At 37.8% G+C, this 24,254-nt stretch overlaps 1 protein-coding gene across 8 annotated transcripts in view; it reads left to right on the forward strand.

The window, feature by feature from the left end:
• The window catches only part of LOC102692850 (bromodomain-containing protein 3), a 29,699-nt gene extending 13,968 nt beyond the window's left edge, over positions 1-15,731 (forward strand). The window contains exons 6-13 of one of the 8 annotated variants that reach the window (XM_015366927.2): positions 1,491-1,862; positions 3,448-3,576; positions 4,301-4,510; positions 4,918-4,986; positions 5,936-6,180; positions 8,460-8,752; positions 9,194-9,319; positions 11,964-15,731. In XM_015366927.2, the coding sequence (XP_015222413.1) occupies positions 1,491-1,862; positions 3,448-3,576; positions 4,301-4,510; positions 4,918-4,986; positions 5,936-6,180; positions 8,460-8,752; positions 9,194-9,319; positions 11,964-12,085 (1,566 nt within the window). In that variant the 3' untranslated portion in view covers positions 12,086-15,731. The remainder of the gene's footprint in view (positions 1-1,490; positions 1,863-3,447; positions 3,577-4,300; positions 4,511-4,917; positions 4,987-5,935; positions 6,181-8,459; positions 8,753-9,193; positions 9,320-11,963) is intronic. The other 7 variants (XM_015366928.2, XM_015366929.2, XM_015366931.2 and 4 more) reach the window with 7 other exon arrangements.
• Positions 15,732-24,254: the final 8,523 nt, after the last annotated feature.

The raw sequence follows: 24,254 nt of genomic DNA on the forward strand, positions 1-24,254 counted from the left end.
AGTTTTTATTCAGTTGTGCTTCAACAGGAACACCCAGGACTCAAGTCTGAGAGAAAGCACACTATTTAAAAGTGGCCTCAGTTATTGGAAAATGTTCCCCTTTTTAAAATGTGAACGAAAATATTCCTCCCCTCTGAAAACAAATGTTGATGGTGTTTTTGAAAAACCTGTGCTGCCAAATGAGCAATGACTTAGGTCCTCACCCACTCCAGAGTGTGTGAGTGAGGTGCTGTCCTGTGGATGAGATGTAAAAATCCCATGGCACTGTTCGTAAGAGTAGAGGTGTTACTTTGTGCTGACAATCTGGCCTACCTTCCTTTTTCCCTTTATTTGTTTAATACAAATACATGCAGAAGTGTGAGTAAATAATTAAGTTTGTTCCTGTAGTTACGTAAAGGAAGCAAATACATTACAAGTACATAAAACAGGGAAAAGTAAAGGTAGAGGGGATTCATTCATTCTAAAAGTCATAGTAGATGCAATAAAAAAGAATATAAATAAAAAGCTATTGACAGCATAATTATCAGAAATAGGATTTTAATTAATGCCTGAGCTACAGTAGATGACAAGGACACTGAAGACCGAAGCAGAAAGGAGGAAAAACACAACTGACATAGGCAAAAAAGCAGAAACAAAATCCTCATCCTCCAGAACATCTCACGCAGGGTGGTGTCTTATCCACAATCCAAGCATGCCAGATTAACCTAAAAGACCATACACTCAGACTACACTCAACTTTCCTACAAGACTCTTAGTTGAACTATAGACACATGTAATCCTACCAGTAAAGAATACTAATATATTTCCGTTACTCTGAGCAACAGTTTATCCGAATTACTGATATAAAATATGGAACTAATGCTGTACGCTCCAAAGATCTGTTTTCTTATTCATGGATCTTGGCATGGTACATTCAGGAAGAAAACACAAAAAACCTAGATGAAAATTAATTAAAAAATTAAGAAAAGCAATAGGTAAATTAGACCAGAAATGACTATTGTAGAAGATTTTGTACAATTACTCTGCCATCCAATCCCTCCTATGACCCTCCAAAGATCTCCCTTAATTCAACTAGTGAAGTAATGTCTCAGTTCTATACTTGATTTGCTGTGTGGTTGAGGCTGCTGATGCAAAATGTCAAGCAGGTGGGTCAAGGGTGGATAAAGTTTTCATGCACTATATAAATGTAATAAATTTTCCTTAGCCAAAAACAGACCTCAACCTTAACTGAAGGCTGGTGGAACCAGTGGAACTTGAAGTTAAGTGGCACACATTATCCTGACTACATCTTTCAGCAATCTTCCTGCTAGAAGAAGATGCGAGTGGAATATACCCTGTTTAGTCTCTTCTTCTTAATCACATTATTTGGGGCTTCCTAATTTTTGGTCATTTGGGTAAGCTTTGGCCAGCACATGAATGAGGAATGTGATATTTGGAGCAGATGCCTCCCCAGTAATCTGTGTGTGGGGTTGTTTTTCTTCCCTTAACAGAAGAAGGGCGTGAAGCGGAAAGCAGACACAACGACGCCCACCACTTCAGCCATCACCGCGAGCCGTAGCGAGTCCCCCACCCCGCTGTTGGAACCCAAGCAGGCCAAAGTGGTTTCGAGGAGGGAGAGTACAGGCCGCCCCATCAAGCCCCCCAAAAAGGACCTGGAGGACGGGGAGGTACCACAGCACGCAGGGAAGAAGGGCAAACTGAATGAGCACCTAAAGTACTGCGATAGCATCCTGAAGGAGATGCTCTCCAAAAAACACGCTGCCTATGCATGGCCTTTCTACAAGCCAGTTGACGCTGAAGCTTTGGAACTGCACGACTACCACGAAATCATCAAGCACCCCATGGACCTCAGTACTGTCAAAGTACGTCCCCAATCCTGAATCAGCTTCCTCCTTCCCTTTATAGATGGCAAGGTTGTGCAGCATGTGCTGTGACCGAATGCCTTTGGAATACATTTATGCCTCACAGCTACAATGCCTGGAATTTTTATATGTAGCTCTGTGTGTACTTTCCGAGTCCGGAAACGTCCGGAAACGTCAAACGTTTTTTTTTGGAAGCCAGCTTGGTCGTTTTCTCGAAAACAATATTGGTAGTTCTCTCGTGAGTGCTGATGATAGCTTTGGCTTTTGATTGTACAAACTTCACAGTGAAGTTTCTGTTTTCTAAAGAATTCTACAGTTTTCTATTGTTTTATTTTGGCTTATTCCCTTTATGCTTTATATTGTAGTGTGAGAACTTAATCTTTTCATTCTGCCAACCTTTGAGCTATAACAGGACGAGGTCAAACTGGGATCTTGAACCTGGTCTTACCAGATTTGAGTATACTAGGGGTTCTGCTAGTTAACCCTTGATGGCATGAATTTCCGGTTATTAACAAGTGTCAGGACAACAGCTGCCTCTATTTCAACACTGAGTTAAAAATGTCTTTAATGTCCCCAAGTGCTCTATTTTGCCAGCTACTTTAACACCCTGCAACTTGCAACTGGCAACCCACTGAAGCTAAGCAAGTGGGAGCCTGGCCAGTACCTGGATGGGAGACCCAGCCAAGGTTGCTGCTGGAAGAGGTGTTAGAGGACCAGTAGGGAGCGCTCACCCTGTGGTCTGTGTGGGTCCTAATGCCCCAGTATAGTGATGGGAACACTATGCTGAAAAAAGGCACTGTCCTTTGGATGCGATTTAAAACTGAGGTCCTGTCTCTCCATGAAATGTAAAAATCTAGGGCATTTTTCAAAACGTTTTGGAGTGTTTGGCCAAATTTCCCCCTGGCCCTTATCAGTCATGGCCTCCTAATAATGCGCATCTGTGAACTGGACTCCTTACTCTGTTCTCCTCCCCACTGATAGCTGATGTGTGGTGAGCGTACTGGCGCACCTTGGCTGCCGTCGCATCATCCAGGTGGGTGCTACACATTGGTGGTGGAGAGGAGTCCCCATTACATGTGAAGTGCTTTGAGTGGAGTGTAAAGATTTATTTCAAAATACTTTATTCATCCCCAGTGGGGCAACTTAAGAAACAATTTAAGAAAGGTGCGTTATATGTGTAAGGATTATCATACTTTTTCTCATTTCCTGCAGTAGTGTGATCTGTAGAGACACCTGTGAGTACCTCGTTCATTTTAATTTGAACCAGTTAAGGAAAAAGGCAGATCACTTAAAATCTCCAATGAGAAGCCATGTGCTGTCTACCTTTCAAAAAGGCGAGTATCTTCACCTCGGTCCGTGTTAAGAAAATTGTCCTCATACTTTTTCAAGACATTCAATTCAAAGCCTCCCTCTCTGCAGAAAGTGTGCCAGGTAAAGAGTTCATAACAAATACACAAACCATTTTCTTTTTCAAACCACATTTTTGATTCCTGTGAAAATGAACTGTGAAGTGTGGAATAATAAGGCTACTGTTGGCTGCTCTGATACGGTTGGGTTAAAAATGAAAATATTTTGTTGTCCGCAGAAAAAGATGGACAGCCGGGAATACCAGGATGCTCAAGGCTTTGCAGCTGATATCCGATTAATGTTCTCGAATTGTTACAAGTACAATCCTCCTGATCACGAGGTGGTGGCCATGGCCCGGAAACTGCAGGTATGTCTGCAGCGTCGTCTTTTTTTGAGGATGTCTACTGGAAGTGTTATCTGACTTAATCCCAGGTTAGTCGGTGTTTTAAATTCAGTAGTGCAGCCTGCACTTCCATATTTCATATTTTCTGGATATTTAGTTGTGGGAAAAGCTTGGTTGGTCAGAAGCAGTAAATCTATTTTTTGTAGATTTTGCATTTTCTTAGATCCAAATTGGATCATGGAAGAAATTAAAAAATAAAATAACGCAATAAAATCTGAATGTGAAGCCCAAACAAGATTAAATAGATACATTTAGGTATTCTTACTTTCTTCAGTTTTCACACTTCTCAAGATAATTTTAGTTTTGTCCAAAACCTTTTCTGTTGCTTAATTTGTAACATGGTTTGTGAATCAATGGCTTCTTATTGCTCCCTATAGTACAATATTGGATCAGTCCAGAAATGCCTCTCAAGATCCTGAAGGCTTTTGAAGTCGCTGCTTTAGAAGTTGCGTTTTAGCTGCAGGCAAATGCTGTGGTAACCTTTAAGAATCTGTGGTTTCTTGAAGGTTAAAAAAGTCACCTTATTGGATATCGGTGTGAAATAGTTTGAGGTGGGACATCTATACAAAGCAAAAGGACGAAATGTTGCAATAACAGGATTTCTACATAGGTATAACATAGAGGCTGTAAAATGCCAATGTGACGCTCAACACCTGAGCCTCACAAGTGCCCCCTCTGTACCCGGCAGGACGTTTTCGAGATGCGGTTTGCCAAGATGCCCGATGAGCCCGCTGAGCCAGCCCCTCCCCCTGCGCCGCCCGCGGCCCCAGTGGTCAGCAAGAGCACGGAGAGCAGCGAGAGCAGTGGAGACACCTCCTCCGACTCCGACAGCTCCGACTCCGAGGAGGAACGGGCCACCCGGCTCGCCGAGCTGCAGGAACAGGTGGGTTCGGAACAGGTGGGTTTTCAGCACCGGAGGACCGGACAGGGCTCTGTCCACTGGCAGACCCCTCTTCTGTCGGCTCCCCAGGAATCCCCCCTCCCCCCCCCGCAGCCAGTGCAGAGTGCTGGAATACAGCTGATTTTCACCCTCTCACCTGCACCCTGAGATGACCTGAGATCTAACCCTCTACCGCCTCAACTTTTTAGGCAGTTCATCAGCCTGATTTATAGTTTGTCGTGCATGCTGTACCTATTAGTTAGGCTTTGAATTTTCATAGCTTTCTTAGAAATGATATTGGTTCATAGTAGCAGCTAAAGGTTATTGTTTTACTTTAAAAAAAGTAAATGTTGTCTAACTCATTTTAACATGATCTTTGGCATATTATATCTTGTCCCCTGATTTCACTTTAACTTTTTTGCCAGCAAATCACTCTGGAGCGCCCCAATGGTAACGGGGCAGGAAAAAAAAACGGGTGTGCCAAACATTTTCAGGTGATTCACTTTTTATTTACAGGTCCCCACTAACTCCTTATTTAACGGCCATTGTGTTGCACCTTGATCTAAGCGGTAGAGGGTTAAAAAATGGAGGCAACTGATTAAATGTCCACCAAAAGTCAGAGGAGTCAAAATGGCAGGGTTGCTTTGGTTTAAGCACTTTCAGCTGTTCCTTGCGAAAGCTTGCTGTGCTGCGCTCAGAGATTTGCCCTTTTCTTTATGTTTAGAGACTGTTAAAGCTATGGCAAAATTTGTAATGGTGCAAAATGGTTTGTAATGGGACAAGACTTTCCGATATTCTTTTTTAAAGACGTATTCTGTCACCACTTGTGTGTTCTAACCTAAGCTGCGCTTAATGATTCTCCCCTACAAAGTTCACTCTTTTGTGATCTTTATTCATTTTCTTTCACTTTGCTAATTTCTCATTATCTGCCTTGCAATGGTATAATGTTTCAACATGCTTACTCGCTGCTACATGATTTATTAGTATATGCGGTAAAACCATTTAAAACATTGCCCTGTAAAACAACAGGTTTGCAAACCTACCTGGGGGAAGGTTCTTATAGATGCTCTTTTACGCAACCTAAATGAGCGAGTAGAACTAAATGTATTTTATACGATTATAAATACAAAAGCAATTTGCAAAAGAAAAAATAAGTTCACTTTAGCAAAACTACTGTTACTCAAGAGTTTATGCCTTAGCAGCTGTAGAAGTCTTAAGAAATCTTTTAAGCTAAGCATAATGCCAGATAAAAAGTCATTTGATTTTTAACATTTTTAATCACCAGCAGTTTATAGAAAATTCCCATTTTGTGAAACAACAAAGAGACATGATCATTTGACAAGACTTGTTCTACATCCCCACAGTCCCTGCTTTCCTATTCTGGAACTGAGCTTCTCTGGGGCCCTCTAGCTGATAGACAACTCTGTTTGCATCTCTCCCCAGCTTAAGGCGGTCCACGAGCAGTTAGCTGCTCTCTCTCAGGCCCCGGTAAGTAAGCCAAAGAAGAAGAAGGAGAAGAAGGAGAAGGAGAAAGAGAAGAAGAAAAAAGACAAGGAGAAGGACAAGGACAAACACAACAAGGGGAAAGTTGAGGAAGAGAAGAGGGCCAAGTCATCACAGCCGGCTAAACAAACACAGCAGAAGAAAGCACCTACGAAGAAAGCCAACAGCACAACTACCGCAACCAGGTATTTCATCTTCCTGTGCTGGCTTGACACCCTGTGTGTCAAAAGAATGGCTAGCAGATAATTCATGGATGTGTTCCTTCAAACAGAAGCCTTTTCTTCAAACTGTAATATAAAAACCAGCTGCACTGAAGCTCCCCAGTATTTGTGTTGGTTTTATCAATCACCATGTTTCTCATGTCTGACAAAGTTGACAAATGAGTTTCATGGCTGAATTGCAAGGAGAAGCCAGAAATGTTGAAAACTGGTCATTTTATACATGATACAAGGGAATAACATTCTTACTTGAGAGCTGACTGAATGTACTGATGTACACGATTCAAATTGTCCAGAATAAACTTCATAATTACTCATAAATATCCCTTCTTTGAAAACAATACTGATTCTCCCAAGTGTTGTTCAATATTAGAGAACATTTATATCTTCATCTGACTTTATTTGGATTCCAATAATAATAATAGTTTTGATTAATATGCTCACTGCGAATACAGTTACAATACTAAAGAGCAGCTTTTCTGTCTCACAGAATCTGTACCTCTATGCACTGTAAATCTGCCATCTGAGGTGATATTTGCAGTGAGGTATTAGTATTGCGTCAGACAATATTAATACAGTGTTAACTACTGGTCATTATCTTTCAATATGTTTCATTAACTTCAAAACTTTGGCTGGGCAGTTTCTTACAAACTCCCACAGCCCTTTGTTTAGATGTCATTAAAAAAGTGGAAAAAATGGACTTAGTATGAAAATCCATTGGTATATTCAAGTATTTTTGAATAGATGAAAACTTAAGACTTCAATACCTTTTAATATTGATTGCATAAAGAGATTTGTCAAAACTAGAATCATATTCTATTCTAAACTAGAACAGTATTCTAAATATTGTCCAAATACATTCACCCAAGAAATCAATACATTGCAAGTTCTTTAACCTTTTCCAACCTTCGAACATGTGCGTTCTTTTGCCTTTTATTGTTTTCTTAAGGGATGTTTGACCACTTCTCATTATAGGACCTTTCCGTCTCCATTAGGCTGTGTGCCACAAAACCTGTGATCTTCCTTGTTCAGTCCATACCATCATTGTTCTACAGTCTTGACCAAGAACATTGATTTTCATGCTTTCTTTACCATTTAGTTATTGAGATTGATGGAAGCTTTGTCGTGTTGTCCTATTGTAAAGTACTTTTGCAACTTCACTTGATGTAAATCTCGAGTACTTGAGAAACTACACCTCGGTTTTGTTGAGAACACCAAGACCAGAGGATGCAAAACACCTCTAAAGCAAGGACAGATCAATTTCTTTTGTTCACAGAAGGGATGACATCTATGTTATCTATTTTCATTATGAGCTTCTGCTTTCTGGTAATGCTGATAATAAGATTGTCCAGAAGCGTGGTTTGTTTCATCCAACGACATCATGTGGTCCTATTGACTTGGCAGTCAGTTACTTGCTATTTGGCACAATCTTGTTTTTTATGTTGGCCATGTCTACCACAGACACTAAATTAATGAGGTTAACTTCAACTAGTGGTGTTGGAGACAGTGCTTCCTGACAGTGCCAAAGTTTTTTTTGAAGATTCTTAATTACCCTTGGATGTGAGCTTCCAAAAAGTGCTTTTCTGATTGCACATTTTGGCAAATTTAGATCCTTTTCCTAGTTAGGGTAGCAACCATCCCTTTTGGTAGCCTTTGATTTTTTGATGAGCGACACCATAGTTGAAGTTGAATATCTTAAGGATATTTTTATCAGCATCATTAGAGTTGATGAAGTTTCATTTACATGGTAAGAGTAAATTTGAAAGTTATGTAATGAAGAAATGTTTTTACTTTCATAGTAAAGCTGCTCTAATATTCAGTATTCATTTTCTGGGTGTAACATTACTGTCACATTTTGATTTATAAACGGTTAAAATCTTGGAAGTATATCACCTGGATTTTCTTCTCTAAATCAACTTGCAGTTACATTTAATAAGATTTGGAGGCTACTGCAGTTTTCATTGTGAGTCTTAAACAGTAATATGTTAATGTCTAAAAAAAGGGAAGTGAAAATAATAATGTAATATAACAGATGCATGGAAACACAAAATACAGATGTCATAGGGATGTTAACTTGTGAATACAGGGAATCATAGCTAGATACTCTAAATAGTCCAAACCCAGAAGCCAGAATATATTGTTTATAACTGTTTGACGCTAACATCACTCTTCTCTTTCATGTAAAAATTAAAATTCAGTTTAAGATGAAAGTCGTCATATAACACAGATCTGACTAAAACTTTCAGGCAACCGAAGAAGGGGGCCAAGCCACCCGCTGCCACCTACGAGTCAGACGAAGAAGAAGATTCATTGCCCATGACATACGACGAGAAGAGGCAACTCAGCCTGGACATCAACCGGCTGCCCGGAGAGAAGCTGGGCCGGGTAGTTCACATCATTCAGTCCCGAGAGCCCTCGCTCAGGGACTCCAACCCCGACGAGATCGAAATCGACTTCGAGACGCTCAAACCCTCCACCCTCCGCGAGCTTGAGCGATACGTCAAGTCTTGTTTACAGAAAAAGCAGAGGAAACCTTTACGTAAGTAGGGTGGCTCTCCCTCCGACCCCTCGCAAATCGCTTGCCTTTCTTCTGAGGGGACAGAATTCTCTCTCCTTTAAAGACTCAAGAACCGGTCTGCTTCAGGAAAAGAACCTTTCTCTGGCTGTAGAGGAAAACAAGCTCCATAGGCGTTTGACTAGCGCTAAGATTCTCTCCACTCCCCTACCCCCTGTGCACGTCTGTTGGTTTATCTTTAGTGTGCTTCCTTTTTTGGTTTGTGATTGAGCTAGAAAAGAGCTTGGCACCCAGTAGTCCAAGGCAGTGACTTTTTGGTATAAGCCGTGCATTGCCTGGCGATGCTTTGAGTTGATTTTATTTTTTTAAAACTAGAAAAGTTCCCTGTGCTCATTGTTAACACAGCTGTGCGGTCCTAGATCGATCCCTGTACTTACTGTACACGGCTGTGTGTTTCATCCACAGCTGGCACAGGGAAAAAAAGTGCGAAGTCTAAGGAGGAACTCGCTCAGGAAAAGAAGAAAGAGTTAGAAAAGAGGCTGCAGGACGTGAGCGGACAGCTGAACAACAACAAGAAACCGCCCAAAAAAGGTACCTGTGTTTCAGGGTTGAACACGGCTTGACTTACAGGCTGCCGAATGGGCTATTGTCTTTAGAGAAAGATAGAGTAGGCAGGTTAGCTAGAGCGCGGTTCAAAGAAATGTCCACTGCTGAAGGAGGCCATTTCATTTTCTTTATTTTAACGGGCTTGTTTTGGCTTGCTTTGGAAATTGCCCTCAGTCTTCCCGTTTCATTTGACTTTACTTGTTCCCTTGGAGTGGCTCTGCAGTTCTTTTAAAAGTGGGTGATCCAGTTTAATCGGAGTGAATTGTGCTCGACTCACCTCGGGTATATTTCACCTGTGGCCTCTTGTGTAATTGGTGCTTAAAATAGCGATTATTTTTTGTTCATTCCTTTTGCTCATTTACTTTGTTGAACATCATCATGTAGTAACTGTCTTCTACCCCTGGGTGTAGCAGTTAAAGACAGGGACAGATTCACTGCTGCCATGCCACTGCAAACAACTGTGAGTGTAGTGGTTCATAGTCGATTGTGTCAGGATTGCATTCCAGAGTGGTGGTGGTGCTCACCACAAGGAAAGAGCACAAACACTTGCCTGACCTCGGAAACTTATAGGAGGATGCTGAATACTGACCTTTATCAGCATTTGATTTGTATTTATTTATTCTTGGTTGAATAACAGAATTCGCAGACGTGCCTGAGGGAAGGTCTAACTTTATTACTTCTAGAAAGGGGACCTTTCTGTTTCAATCTTCTGTTATTTCACTGCATGCTTTTTTCCTCCCAATGTTCGCGTCTTGTATGTTTGCATGTTTCTGTTTTATTTTTTTTTCATCATTAGAAAGTAATCATGGACCTTGGCAGGATAAATGTTTTGGAAACTGGGCATTTTTATTCAGAATCAACCTGGATTTCCATTTTTTAGTCTTAGCAACTCAGTTTGACAAGTTAAAGAGAGCACTAGTGCTTTGGACATCTCAAATCATTAGAGAATACTATGTAACTGAAGAGCTGTTCCCTGAAATACTGAATTGGATTTTAGAAGTGTGTGCTCACATTGAGCTATTATTCACGCATAAGAAACGCTAAAGAGACTTCTGAACTGATCTAATAATTCATAATACTACTGGGAATGATTACCAGCAAGCATGTAAAGATAACAATATGAAGTATGCCTACCCTTCCAGAAAAAAGGAATTATTGCCCATGACAAATGTAGGAGTATAATACTATCCTTTAAAATATAATGTGGGCCGGTGCTGTTTCACTTGATGCACTGAATGTAATTTCTTCCACTTTCTGCTAATGAGGACATTTACTGTGACGGTCCTTGGGGATCTCTTCCTTCAGTTACACTGCCATAGGAGTGTTAAAAAAATAATTTAACATTATTTTCTTAAGAGCAATAAGTGTTGTGAAAGTGGATATGTTTCTGTGCCATTGCCCCTTACTCTTGACACCTGCTCGGGCTTCACAGCTCATAAACAACCTGTCATTTGTCTAGAAGCCCATATTTTTAATAGTTTATTCTTCACTGCTAGTGACAGTGATGCTTGTCTGTTCTCAAAGACAAGATGTGGGTGATGAAATCCTTAATTTTGTCAAGTTGTTCCTCTGCTTAATGCATCCTATAGTCCACATCGTCACCCATTGCCCTCCAGGTATTTTTTTATGTTTACTTATAGAACCTCTCAAACTCCTAAGAACATGGTAAGTGGAAAGGGTTTTTAAAGTTTTAATTAAAATGGAAGATTGTATTATAAGACATCTGTTTAGAGTTTCATATGCACATTCAACATGGAAGTTGGAGGACTGATTTTGCCAGTGTCTTCTACTTCCACCATCTTTAATTTACAAAGCTTTAACCAGAAACCAATTCTTTGCGTTTTCTGGTTTAAACAGGTCTCTTCTTGTACGTATTCCATGATTTTCAGTTGTTTCTGCTTTGATTTGCAATGGTAGCAAGTTATGAATAAGCTTTTTTGCAGCCATAGTTTTTTTATTTACCAGTGAGTAAATAAAGTAAATTATCCTTAGAACATGCTTCCATATCCTATAGGAAAGCTGTGTTTTGCTGCACTACAATATTTCCTGACATCAGTCCCCTTGAGTTTTGGAAAATTAACTGGTTGATGCAATAATAAATTGTAGTCCAAGCAGAAACAGAACTAAGCAGAAAGCACAAGTCAGAAAAGTTCACATAATCTGCTTTAAAATACCAGAGTTCAGGGATTTAATGGATATTAAAAGCATTGAAGTAAACTGGTCTATATCATTTTATTTTTTTACATTTAAGACACTGGCTATTTTCCTGCTTCTCCTATTGCATATTTTTATATTTGGATTAGGTCAACACAATCTCTGTAACCCTGTAAAATTTTAATATTTCTCCAGTGTGAACCTTGCTAATGCAATGAATTTGTCAAAATCATTCGACTGAGACATCAAATTTGGAAGCCGCAGGCCCTGTATTTTATCACCAGGGTAAGCAGGGATTGTTCTGAGGGAATGTGTCTTCCACAGTTTGGGAAGATACAAAATTGGTTGCTTCCCGTACTTGGCAGATGGACGTTCACCTCAGTTAAGAGTAGCCAGCTCCTCTAACGTAGTGCAAGTTCAGTTTGCCCTCTTGCTGGCATGGTGTTGGTAATGCTGTGTCTTGTGTGTTTCCCAGCAGAGAAGGCCGGCTCCACTCCTGCTGGAGGCCCCTCTAGGCTGAGTGGGAGCAGCAGTTCTTCTGACTCTGGGAGCAGCAGTTCGAGTGGTTCCAGCTCAGACAGCAGCGACTCTGATTAAAACACACGCGCCGCATGTCTTTTTTTCTTGTTTTAGTTCATTTTTACTTTTTTTTTAAAAAAAAAAACATTGTATGCAGTCATGGTTATTTCCCTCTAGGACTTATGTTTTATAAGTCACAAAGAAGTAAAACAATGTCAGAGAACATTTAAAATTTTTATAAATATGAAAAAAGAAAAAAAAAACATCTTGAGGAAACCTAGCTGAATGAAAGTGTGGTGTTATTGTGTCACTGGCCTTTAAAGGGAAATGCCTAACATTACCAGAACAAAATTCTTACAGTTAGCAGTTTTTATTACTTAATGAATTGGACAAATGAAAAGGAGTATAGGTCTTATTTTGGGGGGCCCTGCCAGTAAGTTACGTCTGTTTGGAAAATGTATATTATAGTTACGTGTTTGTCAAAAGATCCAACAAACGTTTTTTGTCAAGCTACAGCTGAACTTGGAGGAGTCTCTGGCTCAGTTTTGAAACTGGGATGTTGTGCAGCCTTGTTGGGGAGGTAGGGAAGGGGGTAACTGAAACCTTGTCACATTCCATAATCATGAACATCTGCCCGTGTGTGTATATATCTCGATACCTTTTTATTTATTTGACCTCCAATTTATTATGTACACAAACAACAAATAGTATTTTTTAGTTTTTAAACACTTTTTAAAAGCAAATACAAAACAATACCAACTTAAAATTGAAAGCCTTTTTTTAATCTTAAAGGTGGTACTATATGGTAATCTGTTCTTCTTGTTTTGGTGCTTTTTTAGGGTTCAGGAAAGTTATTGGTATAAATACGTCGATGACTGCCAAACATGTCAACTATTTATACACTGTAAAGTGAATCAGAAAAAAGAGGAACTATTGCAGTCTGAAGTTGATCACCATGAATAAAAGATAAAAACTAAGACACTTGCAATAAAATAATGATTTCCTGTTTTATTTCTCTTAAAGATTAATTTAGTTCCCCTTGGTACTTTCATCATTTTTTAAAGTAAATATGCCAGTTTTGTTTTCGCATTTTAATTTGTATGTCTGTTTTGCTGGTGTTTTCTTTAACTTTGTTATATTATCCTGTACAGATTTTGTAGGACAAATGTTGAACTTGCATATACTGTATACTAAACTTGTGCTGCATATAGAAATTGTTTCCCCTTTTTTCAATGTCTGGAACTCCAGTAGCCTGTTAAGGTCCATTCTGTATGACAATCAAGAGAAATGCTTGTGCAAACTGTCCTTAAAATAGTACAGTAGACTTATATACTTCAGTTGGCTTTCAACTGACTCTATAGGAAAGCAGACATTTGAGCAAAATCTCTAACATTGAATAATACATATAGTAAAGTGTTCCTAATTAAAATTAAAGTACACTGAAGGCATTTTAAAATGTAAATTTTGAGTGGTTGATAACTTTCTGTGTGACATGAGGGCAGAACTATTAAATGTATACCTTTTGTTATCCAATTTTCTACTTCCACTTCTTTCAGCAATATTAAAATAGGGAAATAGAAAGTCATTACCCATTTGTAAACTATTTTCATGTTGGGGAAAACTTTTGAAGGTAGTCTGCCATGGTGTCATTTATTAGACTCTATGAGAGGAGGCTGAACTCCTGTCTGATTAACAATATGGTGTAAATGATTTTAAAACTCTGTTTTGGGATATTTCACACAAAAACCCTTCAGCTGTATAAAAATAAATGAGAATATTGCAGTTTGTAATATAAAAGGTGTTTTCTTTTACAGTCATATATTGGGCTTTGACTATTCAATCTACGATTGAGTGACTAATAACCAGATCCCTTTGGCTAATATACATCTATGTGTTCTGTAAAGTTGTAGTCACAGACATTATCTGAATCAGGCCAGAGCTTCCCAGCTGATAAAAAAAGACTCTTTGTATTGGGAATTTAATGTGTATAATTAGGGCCTTCCTGATTTTAAAGACCTGTTTCCAATTTGTTTGTGACAAAGTGTTTTGTATGGAAATGTAATTTTCTGTTTAGAAAATAGTGTTTATATATTTTATCCCCTGAACACAATGATAAATTGACTTTTCCGGACTGAATTTATATTCAGAAGCTAAACTGCCAAATCATTTGATAAGGCCACTGTGAAGTATGACTGACTTAGAACTGCCTTGATGTGCGGTTTTGGACTATTATTATTAATTTTTTTGCTTGCATTTTTTTATTTCATTATGTTTTAAATAGAAAAAAAAACTACAAAGCTCTAAGGGTCCCTGTTCTGTAATGTTACATTTTAAACTCACCACTATTTACTGTGTTCTATACCCATTTCCTGTCTTTTTCTTCCATGTCTTCATTTCGTGTTTTAAGTAGTACCTGTTCATAAACTGTGTTCTCATCCAGTGCTACACAGTACACAGTGGAAGAAATAGCAGCTATAGCACAGCAGAATGGTCATAGGAAGTGTGTGCCCATTAGGCCTTGTGTTTCTTTATGGCTGAGAAATCATGGCTGCCGCGCTAGGGAACATTGAATGTAAGACATCCCGAATGATTATGCTGTTATTATTTATAATTGTGGAATTGTGCCCAACGATTTACTTTATACAGCAGGAAAAGACAGATATATTGGTAAATTGAAACCAGGGTTGGTTTAATATAAAACAATTTGAAAATTTGGTAAGCTGTTGGTGCTATTAAATGTAAAGCTGTGGGTTAACATTTCTCTTAGTATGTTATCATCTGAGTGGTACATTGAGATGTTCAACACTAGTACCTTCTTGGGTTTTGTTAAAATGAGATTCTTGATTGGTCAGTTTAAGCGTAACATGTTAATCTGCACTATATGAATTGGTTCCTTCACTGAAACAGCTGTCTAGATCATAAAGCATGTGACCTACATTCTTAATGTGCGCATTATAATTATGTGGTGTAAAACACTGGTTTCAGAATGTATTTGTCTTTTGCCTCGTGAATTTGTCGAATAATCCTCAACTGAAATCCCATTATGGTATCTTTATGATTTGTTAAATTGTTTCATTGGGTGAATAGTTTAAGTTAATTTTTGTAGCATTAATGTTTGAATTGCATTCTAAAGTTCCTCCAAAATGCAAACCATGATGAAATAACAGTTGATTTATGTGGTGGTTTTGGATTTTATTTGGCATCACTGACCTGTAAAAGTCCCCAAAACTTCGTATACATTTTTTATACTTAAAGCAATGTTCACTTATACAGATCCGTCTAGGTTTCTGTAGTGAGTGATATAACTAGAGCTGAAAGACTGAAAAAAATATATAAATATATATATTCACCACTTTTTAGTTGATTTTTAGGCCCTGATCCAGATATAATAGTTCTTTTTATATTTTAAAAAAAGACAAAAGTTTACTTTTTATGTATGATGTGCATGCAGGTTTATTGTAACTTTCTTATACCTTTTTTTGAGCTGTTTATAGTATCTTCCTGTAAATGTCAGTCATTGGAAAAGAAAACAAGGATTCAGTGTAAGTAGTTTTAGGCTTGTTTATTGCAACACTGGCCTGTGAGCCAAATGTAGGGAGGGTTGCGGGAGGGGGGGGGAAGGGAGAATTAGAAGCTAATATTTGATGTAACTGCTAACCAGGGTCCCTGTAACTCACATGGGGCTTGTTTTGTTTTTCGTAAATAAACAACAAAAAACGTGAAACCCTGTGTATGTATAATGTATATCTTAACATATTGTTGTCACAGAGTGATGTTAAAACACTGTTGCAATACCTCAGAAAGGCACAATAAGCATGTTAATAGTAAATTATACAGATCATTATAATCATAAATACAATTATAATTATGATCTTGCACATATAGATTGCCAGATTGCCCAATTCAAACAACTGTCACAAAAACTGCACTCTGGAACAAAAAGTGCATGTGATCATGGAAGACTTATGAACACAACCCAATGGACTGTTTCACACCATACATTGCTACCTAAGCAGGTGTGCTGGCAATACTGTACTATGCACAATAACTGGAATGTTTTGTATTCTTTATGCCGCTTGTCCCTGTTTGTACATAGAGCACATTTCATTGCTCCATACTGCAGTTTTCACATGAGATGTTTGTAATAGGCCTACAAACAAAGCACACAATAATCAACCATTGTGTTAAAAACAGTTAAAAACAATATATTAACAGATAGGTTACTACAACTTTTAATGTACTCATAACATAGTTTGTATTGTGATTTGTAGAGCAAATCGCTGGTTACTAAATTTACCTAAATTAATACATGTAATCAGTAGCTGCTAATCTAAAGTGTTACCAAAAGTTGAGGGCAACACTTTTTCTACTAACCTTGTCAGTGGTCTTTTGTGCACTTAAAGAATACTGAGGAAATGTGATTTTCCTAACTCCCCAAATAAAAGACTGCTTTATTATACAAGTCTTGGTTACAAATTTGTAATATTTACATATGAACTAATCTAAATATTACAATATGAAATATGAAGTGCATCTGCATCTTGTATTAAAGGAACTTTGCAGCATTGAGACAACCAATATTTTGATTAAAGTGTCTAATTGTGCCATGAAGTGGCATCAGCACACAGATGTTAAAACCTTTAAGTACAGATTTCAAATATAAGAGCAACTAATTAACCTTATTAAAAAGGTAACATTTTAGGTTAAAAATAATAAAGATTTATTGCTAAATATTACATTAATACTGATAACCAAACTTGCAGATGCCTTCAAAATATTATGAAGTTTAGATTAGAAAGTGAGTTCTGAAGTGAAGTGAAATTATTTTCTCACAACAAAGTTTAACATCTACTTTTGCATTTGCAATTTTGTAATAAATATGAAACATAATTCAGATAAAAAATACAATATCTGCATTTAATAATAATTACAACAGCACACAAAATATTTGATCCTGTAAAAAAAAGTTTAAAATTCTGTAGGACTATATTAGTGTTCTGTACTATATAATAAATAATTTAAAAAAAATGGGTGGGTAGCATTTCAAGGTGAAATGGCATCACAGCTTAAAGTTATAGAACAAAATAATCATGCTACCACATTTGTATTATTATTTGTATAATTGGGAAATACATCACTAAAAAGTTACAGGATTGTAAAATAAAACTGGTAGAGTGAAGTGCTATGACATTCTGTATTGGCATGTATAAAAAAGTGTTTTTGTGAAGTATACCTGTAAAGGAAAGGATCATTTCACAGCTCCCTAACATGCACAGTGTCAGCATTCATTTATCCACACTGAATTAAATTGTACTTAATATAGATTTCAGTTCTTACAACTTTCCTTCAACGCACAGGTCTTCAAGTAAACAAAGACACTGACATTTCTTTGTAGTGTAGATTACAAAAATACTGTTCAACAACAATAAAGTGTTTTTAAAAACCACCCATGTTCATTACATTATTAAGCAAATTCTAGACTGCTCCATGTCTCTTCGTGTACCCAGCTTGGTTCTGTCCTTCACCAAAATGGCCTGATTCCCATTCTGAGAGTACCACATGCTCTGGCTGCGGTTAAGATAGGTTGTAGGGGGTGCCTGCTCCAATTCTTGTTGCTGCTGCTGCCATATGAGCAACGATGTATCTTTGTATCTAAGGTTCGCATATGCTTCCGAAAGGGCTTTCTCTGCTAAAGGTACCCTTCCACTCATGATCCACGGAAGCAGTCTGGTTTCTGCGATGGCTGTAAATCGTAGGGCTAAACGTTTTTTTCAGTTTTTTTCCAATCATCGAGCACAGGCGATATTCAGTGAGGAGGTACTGATAATCTCCCAAATAACAAACATTAATGCTCGTTGTGATGGTGGTGGTGGTGGTGTTGTTGGTGGGTTTTTTTGGTGGGGGTACTGCTTGCTTAAAGAATCCTTTAATTAAAAGGAAAAAAACTGCCCAGTGTGTCAATCGTCTTTATCGAACTTCTCTTCAAACAGCCCAACCCTATCTCTTGCTCCACAGAAGGTTGTCTGTTTAAATGACATATTAATAACTGTTTCATCACATTAGACACACTTTCTAAGAATGTTTTAAACAATTCTTCGTTCCATACTGTTCCAACTGTCTTCCGATATTATTAGTATTTTGTGGTATAAAGTCGTTTTTAGATTAATTACAAAAGCACGAATGTAGCATAAATAAAGTTACATTGATTTTCCCTTTTTTATCTGCTCTGGAAACATATATTTAATACATACATGTACAAAGCGTTTCTTCCATGTTTCTCTTATCAACGACGGTAATGCTCAGTTCTTGCCGGAGAAGGCTGCCAGCGTTAAAAAATTCTGGCGAACAAAAACTGAATAAAATGTAGACGACCGACAACTTCTTCCTTCGTTGCAACAGGGATTAAGGTTGTGATATTACAGATATGGCACTGATTTTAATCCGATTTATTTTAATCCCATAAAATTGTTGTATATTGCGGTTCACGAAGTATAGCATTTAAATACCACTGTGAAACGTTAATAAAACAGACGTTTTTAATCTGAGATTAGAGTTTTTCTAAACTTCCAATTTACGCTTTTTTGTACGCACCGTTGTTTCTTCGTCGAGCTTCATAGCTTCCTACTTGGTTTATATAAAGTAGTAACGCTGGCTGCCTCTAGCAACGAGTCCTTCCACGGTCATCAGTCCCCGTTGAAACATAACTATGCTTATTTAGTTCCTATCAAAGGGAGATTTCATGTTACTGATACCAGAGGAGTTCTTCCTGATAGCATTTGGCACGCTAATTAGCTAATTTTGTACTATATATTTTTTTTATTTATTGTAATACATTTTGATTGAATTTGCTTAGCTAGACTTTAAGCTAAATGTAATCAAGAAAATACTGCAATTCTTAGAATTACTTTACACCGAAATAAGTAACGCTAATACTGTCAGTTTTGCCATTAGCAAAGAAACCTTCACAGTTTTGTGCCTGTGGATCCTCCGTTGTTTGTATACACATTTTTAAAATTCAAATCGTAAAAGCTAAGAGCTCGAGTACTGTATTCAGAGGGAATCAATATTATATGCTGTATAAAGGATAAATAATTAAGGCTAAAAGGTTAATTTGAATTTTGACATATACAACATGTATCTGTATTGCAAAGGAAATTAGAAATATTTTTTTAAGTAGTCACTTTTCAGAACAACTGTTATAATGCAGGCCACACAATGTGTTAACCAGCAAACAAGCTCTCCATCTAGCCTAGTAAAACTACTGCACCATACATACAAAGTATTAGCAAATTTAACTTAAGGTCATTTGGGATGTAAAAATAAATTATGTGATGCTGGAAACTGCATCTCCAAAATTACTCATGACCTGCAACTAAATTATTTTCAATACAAATTAATAATAAAATATGAGTTTTTGTTTAAAAAAAAACAGTAAAATATTTTCAGGTTTATAATGTTCAGATTTCTTCATACCCCCCACAAACACTATTGTGAAGACTCCTTTTGTTTTGATAACTTTAAGGGGTGCTTCCTGTAGCTTTTTAATAGATTCTCAGACTTCAGTGAAGAATATTTGACCACTTTTCCAAACAGAATCACTCCAGTCCCTCCAAGGTGTGTGGCCTGTAGCATTCTGTTGTCTTCAATTAATACCATACATGTTATACTGGGATATACGATGGCTATGGGATGCATGTTCACTATGTGATGACTGATCAAGAATCTTGATTTGGTCATCGAGTTTAATGTATGGTGTGTATTGTTAACCTAGATAGATAGATACTTTATTGATCCCGTGAGGAAAATTGCAGTGCAACAGCAGCTTAACACACACAACACAGCCACAGTGTAACAAATTATATAATAATATTACAATACATACAATACAAGAGTTACTCACAGTCCGGACACACAAGAACAAACTAGAACAGAACAGTACACAGAAAAATCGTATCACACATATGAATATAAATATAGATGTAACTATAGATATAAATATAAATGTATTGTCCCTGGTATATATTGCACAAAAAATGGTTGTAAACGGGAAAAAGAAAAAGAAAGAGAACAGATGTAACAGTAGATGTGTAGATGCGTTTAGTCCAGAAACAGGTCACTGTTGATGTTGCCTCTGCCCAGACGCAAGGTGGATGCATTGTACAGTCTTATGGCAGAAGGCAAGAATGACCTCCTGTAGCGCTCCCTGTCGCACCGTGGATGAATCAGTCTATTGCTGAACGTGCTCTTCATTCCTGCAAGCCTGTCATAGAGGGGATGGGAGAAGTTGTCCATGATGGCCTCTAGTTTGGATATCATTCTCCTCTCAGCCACTACCTCCAAGGGGTCCAGGTCAGACCCAATGACAGAGCTTGCTCTCCTGATGAGCTTGTTCAGCCTAATGCAAAGACAGTTTTTAAACTTATTACTTGTTCCTTTGTAGCCTACTCATGCTGACGCAGCTACCCACCTGAGCTAGTATACTAGCATACTGCACTACTGCACTAGCATACTAGTATACTAGGAACAAGTAATAGGTTTATTCCATGCCGAAAAAAAAGAAGAAAGAGAACACAACATTTCGGCCATGGAGCTTTCTTCAGGTGTGAGAGAGACAGGGCAGTAGGCAAAGGTAAAGTAGTGGGAGAACAAAAGTTGGGAGGGAGGAGGAGTGAGAGGCGGGAGCAGGGGACAGAAAAGAGAGGCCAATCAAGAGGTGTGAAGTCCGAATGGGTGCAGAGAGGTGTGAAATGAAACTTTCAATGAATAGAGAAAATGCAAAAGAACAGTAGTCTGTTGTTAAGGGAAGGGAGAATGTGTGATCCTAGCTGCAGAATAATTTTAGTTTCGGTGGTCTTTCTGATGTATGAGTTTGGAAAACCATCTTTGAGAATTGTATCCGCTAGTATACAGTAGTATACTAGCACTACTGTTCTTCTTGCTTGCTTGCTTGACTACTAAGAGCACCACCTAGGCCTCAGCCATGTGATCTTAAATTGCGTGCTGTCTGTACTCCCACCTCTAGTTCACCTCCTGTACCGACCCATGTTCTCTACCACACAGCATCCCATTTATCACATTACTATTCAGAACCAGATATGAGTATGAATAGACAGAGTATTGCAACGATCACTAGACCTGGATTTGAATTCAGACGTTCCTTTAGGAGCTCTTGTGTTGACAATTTCTCCATTCCACTGGTAAACCTAAATCAGTTAAAAGATTAAACTATCATAAAATGCTCACTGCTATATGTTCGCTCACTAGGCAACAAATCAGTTCTGGTGTATGATATGGTGCTTGACATCAACTCTGACCTGTGCCTACTAACAGAAACCTGGCTTAGACCCACTGACACTATTCCTTTAGTTGAAGTCTTACCTAATGGCTAAACTTTTTTACAGAAAGCTCTTTGCTCAGGGCGTGGAGGTGGTCTAGTAGCCATCTTCAGTGAATCTCTGAGAATTGAATTGAAAACTATTAATAACTTTCACACATTTGAGGCAATGCTTCTTAAAATAGCACCTGAACCATCTAAATACATTCTTTAAGTGTACAGACCCCAAGGACCATATGTATTTTTTCTTGCCGGATTTGGTGAACTGCTCTCTGATTTAGTTATTAATTTAGACAAAGTTGTAATATTAGGTGACTTAAACATACATATAGACATACAAACAGACACCTTCAGTAAAATAGTATTGCCTCTTCTTGACTCTGTAGGTTGTAGTCAGCATATAACAGGACCAACACACATATACAATCATACACTAGACTTAATTATCACTTATAGAGCTGATATTCATCATGTACTAGTCCATCCCATCAAAAACTATTTTTCTGAGCACATTTTTAATTTCTTTTAAGATTCAACTGCCCTTGACAGCTGCCAAGGAGAAGACTATTACAACACGACACAATGGGGGTACTTCATTAAATTTTATTAACACAATGAACAATGCTAACTTCATCTCCAGTAATAATGTTGATGAAATCACACATAACTATAATACAGTGGTCAGACAGGCCCTTGATGAAATTGCCCCGTTAAAGACTAAGGTAGTCAAAGCCACTAGTCACTCTCCATGGTATAATGATCATACACAATCCCTTAAACAGGAGTGCCGCAAACTAGAGCACAAATGGAGGTCTACTGGTCTACAAGTATTCAAGTCAGAATGGATAACAATATAAGAAAGACCTATATAGAGCTTGTTTGGTCTACTACTCTGAACTTATTGAAACCAATAAAATTAACCCCCGCTATCTATTTAAGACAATAGCTAATCTTACAATTAAGACCAATTCTATAGTTTTTAGTTCCTCTACTCCATTGTCTGGTCTTTTCTGTTCTGTATTCACAACATGTATAGTCACTTGCTTTGTTAAGTGCCTTGTTCCAACCTTGTTCTGAAAGGTACTATATAAAAATAAATTGAATAATCAAAAAAGATTTCACAATATTAATGTGCAGCCTTTCCTTTGAAATTTAACCAGAGCTATTTTTAAAATTCAAATAGCCTTAAGCCATCAGATCCAGTCATACACCCAGCTGAAAAGTTACATGTGGGGTACTAACCATGAGAAACAGATACTGTACTGTACATAAAGGTTCAAATATTTTTTATGGTACTTTGTTCCCTTTCACAGTCTTTATAACATCAGATGCAGCTCATAAGCCTGCTGTTTTGCAAGTTTGAATAAATGGCAGAGAATTTAGCTTTGTGGGCCATTTATTGATTGCAGAACACCACTTATGAAACCATAAACAGAAATACAAAAGTGAAGTATTCTGGATTCCTAAAGAAACATTCTAAAAGGAACATTGCAAACAAAAAAAAGAAAGAATATCACATTATTAAAAAACATACTTATATGCAGAAACAGGAGTGCCGCAAACTAGTGCACAAATGGAGGACAAGTATTCAAGTCAGCTTGGACTGATAGCCTACAGCAATAAAATAAGCTCTATACAGAGCTCGTTAAGTCTACTACTCTGAAAGTATTGAAACCAATAAAAATAACTCTCGCTACCTATTTAAGACAATAGCTAATCTTACAAATAAGTCCGATTCTATAGCACCTCTAGTGTTTTTCAATTAGTTAATGAAGAATAACTGAAGAAATTAATTATTAAGACAAAGTCAACCACCTGTCCACTAGATCCCATTCCCACTCAGCTTGTCCAAGATTATCTCGAAGTACTATTAGGACCTATAATTAGTATGATGAACACAGCCCTTGCATCAGGCGTTGTACCTGATCAATTTAAGGTAGCAGTTGTTAGACCGCTCCTTAAGAAGCCAAATTTGGATCCACAAGTTCTTTACAACTACAGGCCTGTCTCAGACATCCCATTTCTATCTAAAATTCTTGAAAGAATAGTTGTGGCCCAACTTCAGTCATATCTGGACTCAAATAATATATTTGGGAAATTCCAGTCTTGTTTCAGCCCAGGCCACAGCACTGAAACTGCATTAACAAAAGTAGTAAATGTCACCAGTTAATTTTGGGGTACCACAGGTATCAATACTGGGACCAATATTGTTAATTTTGCACGCCCCACTTTTCATTTTTTTATTAGTTAAAAAAGTTTCAAAAATCCAATAGATTTCGTTCCACTTCACAATTGTGTCCCACTTGTTGGTGATTCTTCACATAAAATAAAAAATTTATATCTTTATGTTTGAAGCCTGAAATGTGGCAAAAGGTTGAAAAGTTCAAGGGGGCCGAATACTTTCGCAAGGCACTGTACATTTTGTTGCAAAGGAACAAGTAATAGGTTTATTCCATGCTGAAAAAAAGAAGAAAGAGAACACAACGTTTCGGCCGTGGAGCCTTCTTCAGGTGTGAGAGAGACAGGGCAGTAGGGTGGTACAGGGCAGTACATTTTGTTTACACCTAATGACAACTCGTCTATTATTACTTCAGTTAATTGCATTAATGCAGTAAAGACTTGGATGTGGTAAAACAATTTGTTACTCAGCTGAGGTTCTGTTGTTTGGAGGCAACAATACTGATAGTAGTTCAGGTGGGTAGTTGCATCAGCATGTGTAGACTGCAAAGGATCAAGTAATAGGTTTATTCACTCAACAAGGATTCAGCTGTGGAGCCTTCTTCAGGACACCTGAAGAAGGCACCATGGCCAAAACGTTGTGTTTTCTTTCTTCTTTTTTTCAGCATGGAATAAACCTATTACTTGTTCCTTTGCACAATACTGATAGGAATACTATAACTTCAGCACTTAACT

This window comes from Lepisosteus oculatus, chromosome 24, assembly GCF_040954835.1.
Source record: "Lepisosteus oculatus isolate fLepOcu1 chromosome 24, fLepOcu1.hap2, whole genome shotgun sequence".
In the NCBI taxonomy this organism is placed as follows: domain Eukaryota; kingdom Metazoa; phylum Chordata; class Actinopteri; order Semionotiformes; family Lepisosteidae; genus Lepisosteus; species Lepisosteus oculatus.